Below are 20,294 nucleotides of genomic sequence, written 5' to 3'. Positions count from 1 at the left end.
AAATTAACAGGAATGCCTAGGGTGCCCTCTCCTTTTGTTGGAAAAAAATGGTTTCTTATATAGGGAATCACTGAAGCATGACTTGAGCAGGTCCCTCTTAGGCAATCAGTGTGCCCCCCTTAAGAAAATTTATGGATCTGCCACTGTTTTTTTTTTAACAACTTTCAGATGAAGCTAGCTGTCGGACTCTTCTATGAGGGGCGTAAAAGGGTATCTGCACGGAAGAATGCGAATTAAAATTGCCATTTCACGATGAACAAAAATTTAAAAATGTCTTGCATGCTGATCTTTTTACCCATTTCACGAAACACAGTGAATAACGAACCTTTTTCACGGCTGTACGTGAAATAAAAATGGCAAAACATATTGCATGAAAATAACCCTTTACCATTCTCTTCTACATTGCTTTGCTACACTATGTTAAATGTTGTAAGATTCTTAAGTACAACTGAAACTAAGAAAGCTTAACAAAGGTTTAACTGTATATGAAATACATGGTGCCTTCTCCAACTTCATTCTGTTTATCATGATGTCGAGGGACCTCCTGTCTTTCTTAACAAAATTTCATATTATTCAAAATCTTGTTACACCCATGTAATAAGATAATTTTATGAACTAAAAACCTTTGTCAATGATAACAAACTTGTTAAAATTCACCAAGAAAACATTGATTCTCTTGTTAGAAAGATAAATCTATAAGCCGAAAATAAAAAAATATTTAATCAAGAAAACTAGAGGCTCTCAAGAGCCTGTGTCGCTCACCTTGGTCTATGTGAATATTCAACAAAGGAAGCAGATGGATTCATGACAAAATTGTGTTTTGGTGACGGTGATGTGTTTGTACGTCTTACTTTACTATACATTCTTGCTGCTTACAGTTATCTCTATCTATAGTGAACTTGGCCCAGTAGTTTCAGTGGAAAATGTTAGTAAAAATTTACAAATTTTATAAGAATTGTTAAAAATTGACTATAAAGGACAATAACTCCTTAGGGGGTCAATTGACCATTTCAGTCATGTTGACTTATTTGTAAATCTTACTTTGCTGTACATTATTGCTGCTTAAAGTTTATCTCTATCTATAATAATATTCAAGATAATAACCCAAAACAGTAAAATTTCCTTAAAATTAGGGGCAGCAACCCAACAACGGGTTGTCCGATTCATCTGAAAATTATAGGGCAGATAGATTTTGACCTGATAAACAATTACATCCATGTCAGATTTGCTCTAAATGCTTTGGTTTTTGAGTTATAAGCCAAAAACTGCATTTTACCCCTATGTTCTATTTTAAGCCATGGCGCCCATATTGGTTGAATGGCCGGGTCACCGGACATATTTTTTTAAACTACATACCGCAAGGATGATTGAAGCCAAGTTTGGATTAATTTGGCCCAGTAGTTTCAGAGGAGAAGATTTTTGTAAAAGATCACTAAGATTTACTAAAAATGATTAAAAATTGTCTATAAAGGGCAATAACTCCTAAAGGGGTCATCTGACCATTTCGGTCATGTTGACTTATTTGTAAATCTTACCTTGTTGAACATTATTGCTGTTTACAGTTTATCTCTATCTATAATAATATTCAAGATAATAACAAAAAACAGCAAAATTTCCTTTAAATTACCAATTCAAGGGCAGCAACCCAACAACGGAATGTCCGATTCATCTGAAAATTTCAGGGCAGATAGATCTTAACTTGATTACCAATTTTACCCTCATGTCAGATTTGCTCTAAATGCTTTGGTTTTTGAGTTATAAGCCAAAAACTGCATTTTACCCCTATGTTCTATTTTTAGCCATGGCAGCCATATCGGTTGGATGGCCGGGTCACCGGACAAATTTTTAAACAAAATACCCCAATGATGATTGTGGCCAAAATTGGTTTAAGTTGTCCCAGTAGTTTGAGGGGAGAATAATTTTGTAAAAGGTTACTAAGGTTTACTAAAAATGATTAAAAATTGTCTATAAAGGGCAATAACTCCTAAAGGAGTCATCTGACCATTTCGATCATGTTGACTTATTTGTAAATCTTACTTTGCTGAACATTATTGCTGTTTACAGTTTATCTCTATCTATAATAATATTCAAGATAATAACAAAAAACAGCAAAATTTCCTTTAAATTACCAATTCAGGGGCAGCAACCCAACAACGGAATGTCCGATTCATCTGGAAATTTCAGGGCAGATAGATCTTGACCTGATTACCAATTTTACCCCAAGTCAGATTTGCTCTAAATGCTTTGGTTTTTGAGTTATAAGCCACAAACTGCATTTTACCCCTATGTTCTATTTTTAGCCATGGTGGCCATATTGGTTGGATGGCCGGGTCACCGGACACATTTTTTAAACTAGATACCCCAATGATGATTGTGGTCAAGTTTGGTTTAATTTGGCCCAGTAGTTTCAGAGAATATTTTTGTAAAACATCGACGACCGACGACGACGGACGACGGACGACGGACGCAAAGTGATGGGAAAAGCCCACTTGGCCCTTCGGGCCAGGTGAGCTAAAAAACTTAATTTTCTCAGTTTCTGATCATGAAAAATCACAGTTGATAAAATTTCACAAAGGTACCCTTAGTAATAAATGATACTTAGTAAATCTGAACATGCATCATTGTATAGGGGCCAGCTGAAGCCCGCCTCCAGATGGAGAACTCTCTTGCTGTGTTCAATTAGTAGCTGGTTTTAGTTTTATGTTCCGCTTATTATCTCTTTGATACACTCATGACTCTCCTCGTTTCTTTTCTCACTTTTATAATTCCAAAACTCTTTCTAACTACTGAATTATGAAAACGATGTCATCATGATTTGACATTTTAATAAGACACATACCAAAAAATATGATTCTAGCCTATTGTCATTGGTAAAGTAACTCCCACGTATTGTTAAAAGCACTTTTGGTAACTTGCAACATATAGGATTGTACAACAGAGTGTATAGAGCTTATAAGTCACAAATATTAGGTTTCCGTTGCTAGCAATGTACTCCTCTAGTAAATATTCTTAATACTTCATTTGTATGGTCTATCTATATATAGATAGGTCCTTTGTTGTCCACACCACATTCCAAACTAAGAGACAAATTGAAAGAGTTGGTATTGCTTTGCTTCATAAAAAAGAATGGTCAACGTAGATACAAGTATCTTGTCTTAGGGAGGGATAAATCCTACTTTGTAAAGGATCACAACTGATTCAAACAAAAAATTCTCTGAAACTGATATTATCAAGATGCTTGATTTCTTGATTGACAACATATTTGTTACGTTCGGAGGACGTGTTTGTCAACAGACTGTCGGCATTCCAATGGAAACAAACTGTGCCCCTCTACTTGCCGACTTGTTTCTTTATTATTATGAGGCTGACTTCATGCAGGAACTTCTTAGGAAGAAAGAAGTTAGCAATATCCTTTAACTCTACTTTCCGCTATATAGATGATGTTCTTTCACTAAATAATTCAAAATTTGGTGACTATGTGGAACGCATCTATCCCATCGAGCTAGAGATAAAGGATACTCCAGATACAGTTAAGTCGGTCTCATATCTTGACTTACATCCAGAAATTGACAATGAGGGTCGGTTGAAAACAAAACTTTACGACAAAAGAGAAGATTTCAGCTTTCCAATTGTGAACTTTCCATTTCTAAGTAGCAACATTCTAGCAGCACCTGCATACGGGGTACATATCTCCCAATTGATACGATATTCCCGTGCTTGGATTTCCTATCATGATTTTCTTGATAGAGGGTTGCTGCTCACAAGGAAGCTATTAAAGTCATATGAAACGAGTAAGTGGTGAAAACTAATGGTTATCCAATTCTTGAACCAATACATGTATATTTCATAAACTTAGTCCTCTGTGCACGATTTTATCATTATCAAATATATCATATAATCTTCAATTTTTTTCTCTCTGTTTGTTATGATTTACCAAATATGGCTGCTCATTAAATGCCGTGTTTTGAAGCCGAGTTTTACCGATTGCCACCTTATAGTAAACAAATCACAAAAATCATGGGTATTGAGCACGTGTTTAACATGTATAATCATATATTTGTTTATTCTAATAACAGATCCATGCGTATTGCGATCACCGGATTTTTACGAGGGTAACGCTCGGGTCACTATGCATACGGAAAATACGTTGGCGAATTGCTTCCTGGAAGCAAGCAATTAAAAATAAGTAAACTTCTTCTAAATGTGGACAAATTAAATAATATTCCTCAGAAAAAAAGTAAATGTACATAAGTTGTATAATGAAAACTATCCATTTAGTTATAAAAAACATACGCATATTTTTTTTTTTAATTTGAGGTTTCTTATGACTTTAAACCAAGAGTTCCAAATGGTGAAGTTGAAATCATCCCTTTGTAAATTTTACGGACGCCATCACGAGTTGGTTGACCGTTATTGAATAACCGTTTCACAAATGATATCGGATATGTTCCTTTCATCGTAACTACAATTTCCTTCCCTTTCATGAATATGACCTACCGAATTAGACTATTTACCGGATTTGTTATCACATAAGCAACACGACGGGTGCCACATGTGGAGCAGGATCTGCTTACCCTTCCGGAGCACCTGAGATCACCCCTAGTTTTTTGGTGGGGTTCGTGTTGTTTATTCTTTAGTTTTCTATTTTGTGTCATGTGTGCTGTTGTTTGTTTGTCTTTTTCATTTTTAGCCATGGCGTTGTCAGTTTGTTTTAGATTTATGAGTTTGACTGTCCCTTTGGTATCTTTCGTCCCTCTTTTGTCCTTCGTCTCAGTGAAAATTGCAATGACAAAACTATTGTATGAAGTTATTTATTATTAAAGTTCAAATAAATCTGTATATTCGTACAAACAATATGTTGGATTAGGAAAACCTTAGTCATTATACAAATGTTATGGTTCAAATGGGAAAGTTGAAAAATTAAGTTTGTAGTAAAACCTCATGACTTCATAGTCATTGCCATGATAAGAGTTCTATAACTAATTTACTATTCACATCAACTGGTCTTTGGTGTATTGTTGTTTCATTGGCTATCAAACCAAATCTCTTTATTTTCTTAATGAGATATTTTTGTACTTGTATAAAACATGTACCTCAAAGATTGAGATAAAACTTTTTCAGTAATGTGCAAAATGCAACTGTATCTCATAATAGGGTTGTCTGCTTCTTGTAGTGTTATTGTAATGTACCTGACACTCTCATTTTCTGGTGTAATTAATGGGAATATAACTTTGATAAACAAAAAACCAAAACGAAATTGTTTAAACATCTTTTACATTTGTGTGTGTTCTCTTTTATTTCTGTAACTCTTAAGCTGGATTCTATGATTTTTCTTTTTTCCAAAGTTGTACTTCACAGCTTATACAACAACAGAATACACATGAAAAATAATTTATTACAGATTATATGCATTAGAATAGTTAGTACACATAATGAATTGCACAAAATGTAGGAAAAAATTAACAAATAAATCAATAAGCTAGTAAGTATTTGCATTAAACAAATAATATTTAAATCATAATCAAGAATATAAGTGGAATCTGAAATAAAAGAAGAAAATGCATGTCGAAAAATCAATATGGGTGAATATTGTCAAGAGAAGTTTTCGACATTGCAGGAGTTTGTGAGTAGAATTATTTTTTTCAACAAGAGATAATTTTCACCAATATGTATGATATAATCCATTTTTTGTCCAGCAAAACTTTAAAAGCTGTGTAAAACAGATGTTTGTTATTAAGTTGTTATGTAGAGCGTAATACGACTCCAAACTGACTAACATATTGTCAATAAGTCTCTTAACATCCATTGGATTAATTGGACTTCATAAAGTGAAGGTTTCTTAATAAACAAAACATATTCAAATAATGCTTAGACAAACTAGAAATGCCTCCTTGTCTAAAACAGGGTTGGAATGGTAAATAAATTATAATTATTCTTATTTGGCTATCATGACTTTTGACATTTAAATTTTTAATTTGAAAACAATTGCTCTCTCAATTTCAAAGGAGTAGGTTTTGGCCCTACAATATAACAGTTTTACAAAATTGTGAAAATGTAATCTTTATCTATTTACTAGAAAGTAGAATGCTTCTGCTACATAAATATGGGCTGTTTTTGAGAATACAATTCACATATATCAGGTACTAGCATCATTAAGTCATTCGAAATTACTGAAATCTTCATAATTTTAGCATTTTAGTTAAATTGTAGACGTTTTCTTCTTACATGAAAGTAGCCGCATTCGTGTTCATTCATAATATTTAAATGTAAGTTGTATTTGATAATAACACATAACATATATAACGGTTGAGGTTGAACACGGATGCGGCAACTTTAAATTTTGACAGAAACCATCTGAAAAGTGACGTATTTTGACATATTTGATAGATGTCTCATATTTAAGCTTGAATCTCAGCGTTTTTAATGCCTTAATCAGTTAAAATCTTTCAAATAAACTTATTGAAATAGACACTTAAGTTTTTAAAAATGTCCAAAATCTTTCGTTAGATGAACCTGAAATTTGAGGCCAGAATTGGCCATTACAACACCTACTCCTTTAAACAGTTTTACCTTTTTCAGTAGATAAATATCAATAATTTATGCTACAAAAATTATTGACAATATGAAAGTTAGTTTGGGGTTGTATAACGCTCTACATCACCAAACGAAAATATGTTTTACAAAGCTTTTTTTAAAGAAACCTTTTTGATATTCATTATCAACAAGATAGTGTAACAAAAAATGTATTTTACATGTATTAATTTATACTGGACACTAAAATAGCTTCAATCAATCAATCAATCAATCAATCGAATAGGCTACATCTTGTAAACCTGTAAAATTGTAAATTATTTTTGAAACAAAAAATTTACATCTTTTTAAATTAAAAAAATCTGCATTTAAGTAAAGCTGAAATATACAAATCCAAGATATGAACAACAGTACCTCCTTGGTATTAATTCAAATCTTCCACCAAGCATCACCACAGATCTTTATTAAAAAATTTACCAAAACAGACTGCCTTTACAAATATATTTAAAAAATTGCTGAGTGAAAAGTGTAGGAGCTGACTGCAGTTTTGAAAAAAGTTGGATTGAAATTATCAAACAGAAAATATGTATCTGTAAATTTATCTGAGTATGATATGATTTATGAAAATGAATAAAATCTTGCATCTGTAGTTACAAAATAAACAACTTTGAGCATACAAACTGTGTGAAGCACAATTATAAATATATAGTGCACGAAACCTCAACAATGGATCTCCTTAATAAAAAAATAATCACAAGCATTTTGCAATATTTAAAAAAGTTCCCAATGACTATAAAAATTGAATTATATTTTGTAACTCAAATTCTTCATGTTCTTACAATAATTTGTTAGCCAATGGCCATGTTGTCTTAAAATTAAAATGGACAGAAATATACCAAAAAAGATCCAATTATAACCATGATTTTCATATATCTACGTTTAATAACAACCAATATACAGTAACATAGTGAATAACAGTGACTTATTATTATTCTGAAGTGAAAGTACAAAAAGGTGTCCAATACAATCATATATAATTCTAAAGTGAAAGTAAAAATACAAGTCTATACAATCTTAAGCTAAATTCATAAGATGGTGTTTTCATATTATCTGCAATAAGAAAACAAGTAAATTAAAATTTCACAACCTGGCTTGAACAATAAAGGCACAAAAAGCTAGCAACTACTTGCACTAAATACCACTCTCCTCCAACTATTTTATTTTAATTCAAAGGAACCAGTTTCTACTAAAATCAGCAGATAATTCTTTTTATAGAAATTGAAAGATATTTTTTTTTTACATTCCACTAATAAGTCATTCAGAGGTTAATAATGATTAAAATTGATCCTACATCAAAATAGTGTGTGTTTGTGTTTGTGTTTGTTTTTCTTGCTCTAATGTGATCCAGTTAATCGTTTGTTTTCCTCTTATAGTTGGTGTGTTCCCAAGCATTTGCTTTGTAACCCCAGATTTCTTTTTCTTCAATTGATTTATGACTTTTGAACAGCAGTATACTACTGTTGCCTTAATACCAAGAGAATGGATCACATTAAATACTTTTTTGTATGTACTAAGACTCATTATGATAATAAAACATCATAGTACTGTAGGAAAACTTATTTTTGTAGATATATCATGTACATTTTTAAAGTCCACTCCTTTGTAGCCAACCTCAAAGTGATATATTTAACAAGTTTTTCTTTGTTGGTGTGTTTTTTATTCTCATACACTGTTAATTAACACAAAAATTAACATTTAAATATCTGATAACAGGAAATAACACACACGATATGCATTGCACAATAAAGTAGTTGATTTCGGTCAGAGTTCAATGTCAACTTACTTCTAAATTGACCTAGTTATACAAGACTTACAAAATCCATATATATCTTTGAGTGACTTAACATGACAACAATTATTAAAGAATTCATTATGCTGATACATAAACCTGACCATTGAAGAATTATATTTAAGAGTATTAACATGGTTTGCATTTTCATGACCACAAAAGTAAATAAACATTAAATAGGTATTAATTATACTCTAAGAATCAACCTATACAAAAATATTTAGCTTTCATATAAACTTACTGAGAAACAATGAACACTTAACCTTGGCACAGTTTTTTTTTATCTGGGAAAATGAATAAACAATTCCTTAATAACAGATACTCAACAGGATAAAAACTATTCCCAATTGACAGTTACATAACATCAATGTGTTCACAATCTTTTTGTGAAGTTTAAAAAATGTGGACTGGTATGACTTATGTAGACAAATAGGTACAACCCCTTCCACTATAAGTCAATTGAAACCAGACCAAAATAAATTCTGGCAATTAGGTTTTATTTAATGTGTAAAGAGTATTCTGTTGCATTTTTACAACCCAAAACTCTTGCAAATTCTGCTATTGTGTCATGCATGCTGTACAGATAATAAATCCATCTATATGGTAATAAGATATTAGCGAAGAAAGGAAGATTATTTTAAGCAGTAAGGTCTAAGGATGTGCTCCAATTTATATATCTCCAAACTGGTGAAGCTGTTAGCAGCAGCAAGAAGTTACAGAAAAACCCCTATTAAGATCAAGACTGTCAAAACTCTAGGATAAGTAGAATTTTTATACTGACCTCATTTCTTCTTTTTCTGAAATTTATAAGGTAATTTGTCAACTCAACATCTAAATTTTGAATTAAATAACAAATTCAAGTTATGCTTGTTTTTAAGGTTTTTCTTGTATTTTTAATGGAGTTTTTTGTTTATGAATTATTACTCAGACACTTCCTGATTCCCATGTTGAAATATTAAATTTGAATTTTGTGTTGATTTAAAATATGCAAAATACTTTTTTTTTTCTTATCCTGGTTTGACTTTTTAGTAATCTAAAACATCAAACAAATATTACACTTTTCAAACCTTTCACTGTGCAGTTGAAAAATTCTACTTTCCTATTCTAGCTTATTGACATTCTTTCACAAAATTAATGAAAAAAACTTTGCATGGATATTAAATTTCTACAAAAGCAAATACTATTTCTAAAAGCTGTCAAAATATTTGCATTCTTATAACATGAGATCATGGAATGATAAGTACAAATCAACAAAACCCCTCAATCCCTACAAAATAGATACAAGTCCTCCTTAGTCAGGCAATGTCTCTGCCACACTAGACAATGCACTCCTTCACTAAACATTCTTCTTATTAATAAGCATAAAAGGTAGACATAAGGATATTGGAGTTTTCAAAATCCCTTTCCCATGGCGGTTCTTGAAGAAAATCTGCTTAACCTCACAATTATTTCTACTGTGAAATACAAATATTGTGTCGGTTGTTTACAAAATTTTAGTTGTAAATCCTTCAAACCGCCATTTTTGAGCACTCTGGGGATGCATAGCCTTAATAAAAAAAACATCTATGACTTTGACACCAGTATGACAGAGCAATCAGTCGATAAAGAAGCCACTCAGTCCTCAATTTCAGCTGGTAAATCTATCACTACTGACTTGTATTTACAATAATAATCAAAATATGCAAGATATATATACATACATATATTTTCAAAAAAAAATCAAAAATGGCTTAACCCTGTTTTAAATCAAATGCATTATTAATATTGATATAAGCAGCTATTCCAACATCCACTGTACTAAATTTAAAAAACAAGATAAGAAAACTGATATTATAAGCAACATACTTGCTTAAAATTCTTGTATTTTCCCACCAACCATTCTTAACCATAACTACCAAACATTTAAATAATGAAAAGATTCTAAAGGTTAACTTTTTCAAAATATTAAACAAAACACTAAAATTTCAGTCAGATTGGTATAAAAGTTTTCTAAAACTTCTAAAATCTGCATAAAAAAAATGAAAAAGAAACAAATTTCAAATGTGAGAATAACTACCTATCATTTAATCAGTTTATAAAATGCAAATATTTCAATGAGGATAGCATGGTCATACAATAATGTTGAATATTTAATGAATAGCACCAAAACAAGTCCAACAGTACTTAAGTTACACATTTATAAGGAAATTAGATAAAATACACATATAGATTTAGCATTGGGCAAAATAACATATTTTCAGAATAAGAAACAACAAAATACACAACTTCCATGAAAAACAAGAATACAAAATGCACGACTACCATTAAAAACAAATCATTAACCTTCTAAAAATCTATAAATAATCAAATAGGAAAAAAAAACTTGGGTCCCATTAAAATAAAAGTAGAACACTGGTAAAATTTGGTGGTGAACTTAAACATGTAAAAATGAATGAAACATACTATATTAAGGAAGACAACATATGTGTGATGATAAAAAGTGGCAAGGTTATAAAATATATATTATAAGTTTGGCACAATGATATGGTCCAGGAAACTTAATAATTTTTGCATGAAAAATCTCATTCAGTTTTAAAATTCATGCTTTTAGGCCATGATTTTTTAATTTGTTAGTTTACGAATCCGCTGACCCGATTTTGCTGATTTTCAGAATAAAAATAAAATGGACTTTTCATGCTTTCTTATTCCCGCCGCCCCTAACAAATGCATTATCCCTGAAAAATAATTAAAATGTTCTTTTTTATGAAATGAAATGCATTAATCACTAACAAAATTGATAACACTTTCTGTTATAAATACAACTTCCAGTTTATGTTTCCAAAAATAGACAAATCAATTATAACTGACCTTGAAATGTTGTTTGCGCAAATAATTTTGCGGGAAGAAACCTGTGTTTAAAACCACTTACACAGTGAGTGTGTTTCCCTAATTTGTCATCAGTCCGTAAGATGCATCATCTCATAGCAATAGACTTGTCCAAATGTGAATATCAATTTAAAATACTGAACATTAACAAATCATTTGCATTTTTCTTATTTCATAGATAAAAAAAATATCAGGTATTTGGATAAAAAATGGGAATGCAGATTAACCCAATATTCTTGTTTTTCCAGTGGACGAGTATATTACGTTTTTTGACATGTGTGTTGAAACTTATTTTCATACGACGTTTTTACATTTTTTTCTTTATCAGTTTTCATGCTTGAAGATCATTATTCACCAAGTTTTCTGGAATTGAGTAAGAGCTACGCGAATCTGTTTTTCTTGTTTGTGAAATGACGATTTAATTTTGTCTTTGTCCGTGCACCCCCCTTTTTTACGGAAAATTATTAGTCTTGAAAGATCTTTTTTTTCTTTTTTTTCACGACCTACCGAAAAAAATCCGTAAACCAACAAATTAAAAAACCGTGGCCTTAGTTAAAATAAAATGGCATACTGTACAGCTGAATTAAGGCATGATACTTTCAATGAAGCAGTAGATATATCCTTACAACATGTGACCTCTTTCCATGGACATGATTTTACACTAAGAAAATAAAACATAATTTCATACTATGACAATGAAATGCTCTTGTAGAATTTCATTGAAAACATTCTTTTATATAAGTATATATGTAATATACTTATTTTGGTATAAAATAAATGGCATTTTTATTTGTTGGTGAATTTATTAAGTGACTATTTCAGTCTTAGTTCTTGCCTTATGTTATAGGGTTTGGGTGGGTGGTTGTTATTTTTTATTTATATATTTTTTTCTCTTCTCTATTTATAATTCATTTTGTTTATTATTCCTTTTTCTTTGTTGTTTGCCATTTATTCTCTATTCTTAATATCTTAATACCCACTTATTGTCTATGCTCTATATATCAGCTCACAATTATTATCTAATTTTTTTGGTGTCTATTCTTTATTTTTGTCTGCCTTTCATTCTCCTTTATTTGACTGTTATTCTCTATTTTGTAAACACTAACCAGACCCACATGTAAGCCTATGATATTATTATGCCCACATGAAGATACTGATCCATAATCATTTATGAAATATACAGTAGTTTTTTTCATATAGATTTTCATTCCATTGAAAATGTTCTCAGGGTTTTTCAAATTCCTATATGAAATCTACAGTATTTTCATTCTTACTGTAACAAATATATAAAAGTGTGGACACATAAACATGCTGAATATATAAAAACGTTCAAGGTTAATTTAAAAGTGTAAAGGAAATTTATTTAGTTTCAGAAGTGACCGATCACAAATGTGCATGTTTTTCATTTTTTGATGAAAAAAATGTGTTCCATTTTATTTCATTGCAGTTACTGGCCATGCTGAATTCATAGAGGTTTTGTAATGCTTTGAAAGCAGTCAAATACAAATCACAACTTTTCATTCAAACATGCAATCTTGAACAGTATACATAGGTAACAAAAAGTCCATACATCAAGTCATTGTACCTTTGAACTAGTCAGTTATAATCTCTTCAAGGGAGACAATTGTTGAAACTGGTTGCTGTTTAAAATAAATCAATCTTATAATAGTATGATGTTCTTAAATAGATTATACTCAAAATAATTAAAATGAATATGTCTATAAAAAAAAATTATTTAGCACTTTAGAATAGTATATGGCAGGACTAGAGTTTGAATACATTACTAGTTACACCTTTATTATTATGCACAAATATAAATATCATGATTTGTCCAAACACCACTATGATCTATATGAGATTCATTGCATTGTTTGTTCAGTCAAAGTTCATGGCATGTACATCCTAAGTTCAAAGTTAAATGTTCATACAGTTAATAACATCACTACAACACATAGTTCTATATAAACCCCACAACTTTAACTCATTTTGCACTATTCCAAAAATCAAACATGATTTGTTTTAGAAGCTGTGGCAACCTGAAAGCTTAAGTCTTCAAAGCACTATGCATGACAATACACACACACAGACACAGACTAAGGTGAAAATACTGAAATGGTATGAATCTTTTTCGTAAAGAAATTATTGACATAATTGGTAATGCATGAAATGTTGGCTTGGGCCACCACACACGAGGACATATTACGCAGATTTTATTTCCAATTCAGATCAGAAAAGAGTAAATCTATTGCAAGGTATCCCCCTTGATTATTAACCAAGAAGATGAATTCCTCTGATTATTTTCTACCAAGTGAATTATGCATCAGCATCTGGTATGTCTGGTATATCTATTGCACAACTCGTGTCCCGTTCTTTGTCTTCGAAACAAACTCTTTCCACAACATCACTTTTCTCTGGAGTATTCACAACAATGTCACCTTCTTTGGAAGTTTTCACCGCAACATCACTCTTGTATTGAGCGTTCACCACAACATCTCCTTCCGTCAATGTTTCATTTGGTGCCGCTGACATTAGTGAACTATGAACAACAATGTCTACTTCATTTATTGAAATGGGACTTGCAGCCATGTTTTCATCTGAAAATGACCGCTCTTGTTGTGCTATATGTAAATAAGGACTACTTAAGTTGTCTATATTTTTTTCGGGTGTTTCATTTTCAATTGTGTTGTCTGTGAGTTCTACTTCATAAAAATCATAAGATATGGGATCACCCATATACGGTACCTCTTTTGTAGCTCTCATAATCCTCTGACAGTAATAGTCATCATAGTTTATTGGATTCTGGTCATGTTCTCTGGAATAAAAGAAAGAAAGATTTTTTATCATATTCCTAACATTAGTTATATTTGTAAAAAGGCAGTGAACAAATATTACTTATGCACATTATTAAACTACCTTTAAATTTGCGCTGTGTAAGAGGTAGAATTGGTTATTTGTGAGACTACATAATTTTTATCAATACAAATATTTAGTTTGAGTTATATTTTGTGTTGTTTTAGGTCAACAAACAACAACATTTCTGTTGTATATTGAAATAGCTATGCTGGCATGATGTTGAATAGGAAGTTGAACTAGTAGCTTGTTAAATAGTCACATACCTGTTGTATATAGAAATAGCTATGCTGGCAGGATGTTGAATAGGAAGTGGAATCTGCAGCTTGTCAAATGTAGCTGCTTTCCTATCTTGTTTCCATGGCCATGACCTTGGCCTATAGAAAAACAAACAAACAAAACAGTAATAAAAACAAATTTAAGTTTTTATTGATAATTCAGACATAACATTTATAACATTCTTAAAAGTATCATCTTTGGCAATGCATTCTTTTTTAAACTTTAAAAAGAGAAATCTTAATCTTAAACTTGTAAATAAAGGCAACAATAGTATACTGTTGTAAAGAGTTGGAACGCTAAATTTACATGACCTCAAATCCTACTTTGCAGAGGTAAAAGTAAATGGTTAAATCTGATTATTTATTAGCTGTGATGTATAGAAGGGAAGGCGAATATGAAATACATTCTTTAACTACCTGTAACTTACTTACTTAATCACTAAACCACAGACCTACTGTAATCCAAAAATTTAAACATGCCTTTTGGAAAGTAGAAACCAGTTCATGGTCACTCTAAGTCCATTTGTAATTGGATGTCTACCTCTTACTTGACTAATATTATAAAGTTTGTCGTCCCGATGTTATTGGAAAATCATTTATTTCTTTTATATAAAAAAGAAGATGTGGTATGATTGCCAATGAAACAACTATCCACAAAAGACCAAAATGACACAGACATCAACAACTACCGGTATAGGTCACCGTACGGCCTTCAACCATGAGCAAAGCCCATACTGCATAGTCAGCTATAAAAGGTCCAGATAATACAATGTAAAACAATTCAAACGAGAAAACTAACGGCCTTATTTATGTAAAAAAAAATTGAATGAAAAACAAATATGTAACACATAAACAAACGACAACCACTGAATTACAGGCTCTACTATAAAATGTGGATAACTTAAGTGAAATTCTGATTATTAGAAATGTATACTGTTGATAACATAGGTGTCAACTAATTAAACCTGATAAAAAGTATGACATTTGTTGTAGAACCTATTTCACATTAGATCTCATAACTCAATTGAATGATCATTGTTTACTGTAGGCCAACTTATTTCTGATGGACACTTTGTTTTACTTCAGCCCTTTTATAGACAACTTCATGACTTCAGGATTTCTTTTTTTTTTCTTGATGTATTTGTACATAGTACATAGACAATTTATTTTCATGATTTATTTTTTCTTCCTGAAAATGTTGAGAAAATTAGTTACTTTCAAGCATTTCTACACAACCCATATGCAATACATCAAAAGTTCAATAGGGTCAAACAGCCCATATTTTCATATAAGGTGTATAAAATTCACCCATTTACTTTCAGTAACAAGATAAACTGATGCAGTTCTATCATTAAAAATGATTATAATCATCAATCAGATTTTCTGTTCTTGGATATAATAACATATGGTATATGGTATGAGTGACAATGAGACATCTCTTCATCCAAATCACAATTTGTAAAAGTAAACTATTATAGGTTAAATTATATATTCTTCAACATGGTTCCTTATATCGCACCAAACAAATAATTTATATCCATACAGATGATATTTTACCTCCTTGTAGCAAATGCTGCTGTAGCATGGATCACCCGACTTGGATTAAAGATATCTAAATCAGCAGACGGTCTTTTGACTGCTACATCACCTTAAATCATAACAGGAGTTTTAAAATAATTGTATGTTGTATGTAAGACTATAAACGAGATAGAAACAAAAAGTATGATTTTCAAGTATTTAGATATAAATGATTTGTCAATAACTATTGTGAATTATTATATCCCAAATAACTATATCTTGGTCCTACATGTCGATATGCAGCATATCTTAGATAATTGTATACTGAACATAACTGAAAACACATACCATAGTCTACAGATATTTGTTTTCATATTCTGCTAGATATATAAATCTTAGGAATTTATGAACAATCTTGAGTTTATAACTTTTCTCAAACAAATATTTCAGTACTGAGAATTTTGATTTTTAAATATGTTAAAAAAAGCAATTATTGCTTTACTTTTTAGTTATACATGGTAAAAAGAAGTCTTATTGACAATCAAAACCACATCTTCTTTTATATGGGTGTTTTTCATTGATGACTTTCAAAACATGTGTGACTTACCTGAAGTTGAATGGACTTCAGTTACAATGTCTAAGTCATCATGGAAGTCTCCAGTCTTCACCATTTCCACATATCTTCCTAGGTGTAAATGCTGTACCTGAAAAAGATAAAGATTTGTACACAGAACAATTAAGTTGCCTCTGCAATTAAAATCTATGCAGTTGCAATATGAAGTTTTATAAGAGAAAATAATGTTTGGCTTTATAAAGAGAAAGTTTTTATAAAGTATTAATTAAAACCACTACTTGTAGAGAAAAAGTCAGGTGGAACCTATGCCACATGGTTGGGGTAGAGTTAACATATTGGTTGCAGATTTATAGCTTCTTTGAAGCCTGTGACTATGAACCAATGGAAATAAGAAGAAATTTCTAGAAACAACCTTGGCTTTATACAACAGATACAAATTAATTATCCTAGACTTATTTAAAGGGTTTTGGCAAATATGCCCATGCTAGTCTGCATCCCTGATAAATCATAATTCAACCTATATTTAAACATATTATGCTATGCAATTAAGGATAACATATAGATTGTTTAGGATAATCACTTTTCTTTTAATAAACAGTTTTAACAGTAGAAAGTAAGATCTGTTAATTTGCAAGCTTATTAGTTAATCTACTACAATGACTCGAAAAACTAGAGGCTCTTAAGAGTCTGTGTCGCTCATCTTGGTCTATATGCATATTAGACAAAGGACACAGATGGATTAATGACAAAATTGTGTTTTGGTGATGTTGATATGTTTGTAGATCTTACTTTACTGAACATTCTTGCTTCTTACATTTATGTTTGTTAAAATTTACAAAAATTAACAATATTGATGAAAATTATTAAAAATTGACTATAAAGGGCAATAACTCCTTAAGGGGTCAATTGAAAATTTCGGTCATGAGACTTATTTGTAGATCTTATTTTGCTGAACATTATTGCTGTTTACACTTTATCTCTATCTATAATAACATTCAAGATAATAACCAAAATCTGCAAAATTTCCTTAAAATTACTAATTCGGGGGCAGCAACCCAACAACTGGTTGTCCGATTTGTCTGAAAATTTTACCCCGCGTCAGATTTGCTCTAAATGCTTTGGTTTCAGAGATATAAGCCAAACTCTACATTTCACCCCTATGTACTATTTTAGCCCTGGTGGCCATCTTGGTTGGTTGGCCGGGTCACGCCACACATTTTTTAAACAAGATACCCCAATGATGATTGTGGCCAAGTTTGGTTAAATTTGGCCCAGTGGTTTCAGAGGAGAAGATTTTTGAAAAAGTTAACGACGACGGACGACAACGACGGACACCGGACTACAAGTGATGAGAAAAGCTCACTCGTCCCTTCAGGCCAGGTGAGCTAAAAACGGGACTGCCTTTGGGTCGAGACTTTTTGAGTACTCGGACTAAGAAATCAAAATACTGGATTTGTTGTTAAGAGTACAAATTTTGTTGTCCAAGTACTGAGTAAAGTTTTATGATAGGAAACATCAGATATAAGGGCAAAACAAAATATTCATCATATTGCAGGAACATTAAATCCTATCTCCTCCATGTCATCAATATTAATACTTACTTCCAACTGGAAGTGTGTATCAGTTCCCTCCAATGGTATCAGAAATTCTTCAGAAAATAAGTCTTTTAACTTTTTACAAGCTAGCCCTGAAAAATATTAAATGGTCAGTAAACAAAACAAGAAAGACACAAAAGAAGAAAAATAACATTACAACATCAAATTCTATGCTTAAGTATTGCATTATTTCAAAATTACATTTTGTTACGAATTTTAAAACAAACAATAGTGTGGAAGTTAAATGTTTTCATCTGAAAAATAACCGCTCTTGTGCTATATGTAAATAGGGACTACATGAAGAGAAAGCTAAAGATAACCCCTTAATGTTTGTCCAGAATAATAAAAAAAGAAACAAATTGTTCTGCTAGATTTTTCAATAGGAAATCAACCATACTGATTGTTCATCTTATTCCACATAGTAACACTTCATGTGTTTTTTTCTTGTATCAAATGTGATTAATCATACCCAAAAGGGGAATATTGATTTTAAATGTCAAAAGACAGCAGATATGTTTAATGTAAGAAAAATTACAGATCTTAATGGTTTTTCATGTATATTCATTGTCTTATACTTTTTAGTGTGCATTTTCAAATTGCTCATCATGTAGTAGAATTGATTATGTAAAATAAGAGAAATGTTATCTGAGAACATTGTGACAGAAAAAGGTTATGTTGCCCTATCTATCCTTTGTGTGAAACAAAGTAATATAATTGTAAATAACCACAAAAGTTATCTAAAATATTCTGATAAATGAATTAGAGTTACCTCCCATTAAACACATGTATAATGTAAGGAATTATATTTGGAAATATAAAATATATTTAATATGACAAACAAATGAAAAGAAGTGACATATGATAAATATGGACATTAAGACATCTTTTTCTGTAGTTTTTTTTTTTTTTTTTTTGTCTTTAAACTTCAGAATATATATCTTATGCCTAAACTTGGGACATGATATCAGCAAATTTGATCAAAGGTTAAATATTGAAAACAACATGTTTAATAATTTCTTGGGTCGGAAGTTAAATTATTGGACAGCATTTTATATCAAATGTCAATTTTTTAAATACAACTAAGTAAAGTAAATACTCTCCTTAACAGTCCTAACTCATAATTATGTATTATATTCACAGGTATAATCAGTCATTTAAATGTGTACTGGTTACTTAGATCAGGTATAAACATGTCTCAAATAACTTCCTGGTAGTACGACATTGACAAAAAAGAGACACAAAAAGAAAGCAAAAATCAAATGGTAACAGATGAAGTGGTATTGACTCAAAACAAGAGGTATTAATTAGAAAATTATTGATTATTGAAAGTCAAATCATCATCAAGATAACATTAAGTGTTTTAAATTTATTGTATTTTTATTGATAAATCTTCACTTATATGTTTTCATCAAATACATAAATTTATGTATGCCAAAATTCTGTATTACTTTTCAAATATATTTTACATATAAAAAGCTTTAAAATGGAGGCGGTTTATATAAATGTGCAAGGTGTCAAGTGACACATAGCTGCTTGCAACTAAGTTATTGTGTCTCTGATAAATAGTAAGCTCATTTTGCATTTATGAAAAAAAAAACATCTCCTAATACTGCAATTAATAAATTCTAAGGGAATATTGGTTACTAACAGTTGACAAATTAATCCTTCTTTGAATTTCTTGATGTTTGAGAATTTCTCAGAGACTTGAGAGACAGTTAACATGAGTTACGTCAAACAGAACTGTTATATCATATGATTTTTTTTTATGTCATAAGTACATTTCAATCCTGCATTATGATTATAAAAGTCATATACATGTACTGTACAGAAAAAGTGTATGAGTGAAAAAAAACTTGTTTAAAGAGAAGTTTCACAAAGGGTAAGAATCGACCATAAGACTTTAATGCATTTTCTTTTCATTTAGACAAAGATACTATGTATTGCACATAGAAATATATATAGTTGTAATATTAGTATCAAAACAAAATATTTTCGTTTTGGTATTTCACATAAAAATTTACTAAGTTGTGACTCCTCAATTGTGCTCTTTAACATGTTTAAGTTTGTGGCCACTTTATCAGAATGTTTTGTGTCCAGAGATTCAATACCAAACTTGAAACATTTTGTTCGTAGATTGAGGTCAAGGTTTTCCAAAAGCTTTTAAGTCTAAAGTAGCAGCTCTTAAGACCCTGTGTTGCTCGTCTGCATTTTTAACTTGATCACTTTTTACTTAA

The 20,294-nt window shown here is 30.8% G+C and overlaps 1 protein-coding gene across 1 annotated transcript; it reads right to left on the bottom strand.

The window, feature by feature from the left end:
- Nucleotides 1-5,483: 5,483 nt before the first annotated feature.
- LOC139490075 (uncharacterized) lies at nucleotides 5,484-18,845 on the bottom strand. Its single transcript, XM_071276927.1, has 8 exons — nucleotides 18,830-18,845; nucleotides 18,067-18,152; nucleotides 16,499-16,595; nucleotides 15,931-16,021; nucleotides 14,362-14,472; nucleotides 13,988-14,057; nucleotides 9,162-9,177; nucleotides 5,484-7,641 (listed from the first exon to the last, which is right to left on the bottom strand). Exons 1-7 carry the CDS (start codon nucleotides 18,843-18,845, stop codon nucleotides 9,163-9,165), a joined length of 486 nt encoding a protein of 161 aa, XP_071133028.1. The 3' UTR covers nucleotides 5,484-7,641; nucleotide 9,162.
- Nucleotides 18,846-20,294: the final 1,449 nt, after the last annotated feature.

The sequence above is a fragment of the Mytilus edulis genome, chromosome 9 (assembly GCF_963676685.1).
Source record: "Mytilus edulis chromosome 9, xbMytEdul2.2, whole genome shotgun sequence".
In the NCBI taxonomy this organism is placed as follows: Eukaryota; Metazoa; Mollusca; class Bivalvia; order Mytilida; family Mytilidae; genus Mytilus; species Mytilus edulis.
This window is presented reverse-complemented; position numbering and strand designations above follow the sequence as displayed.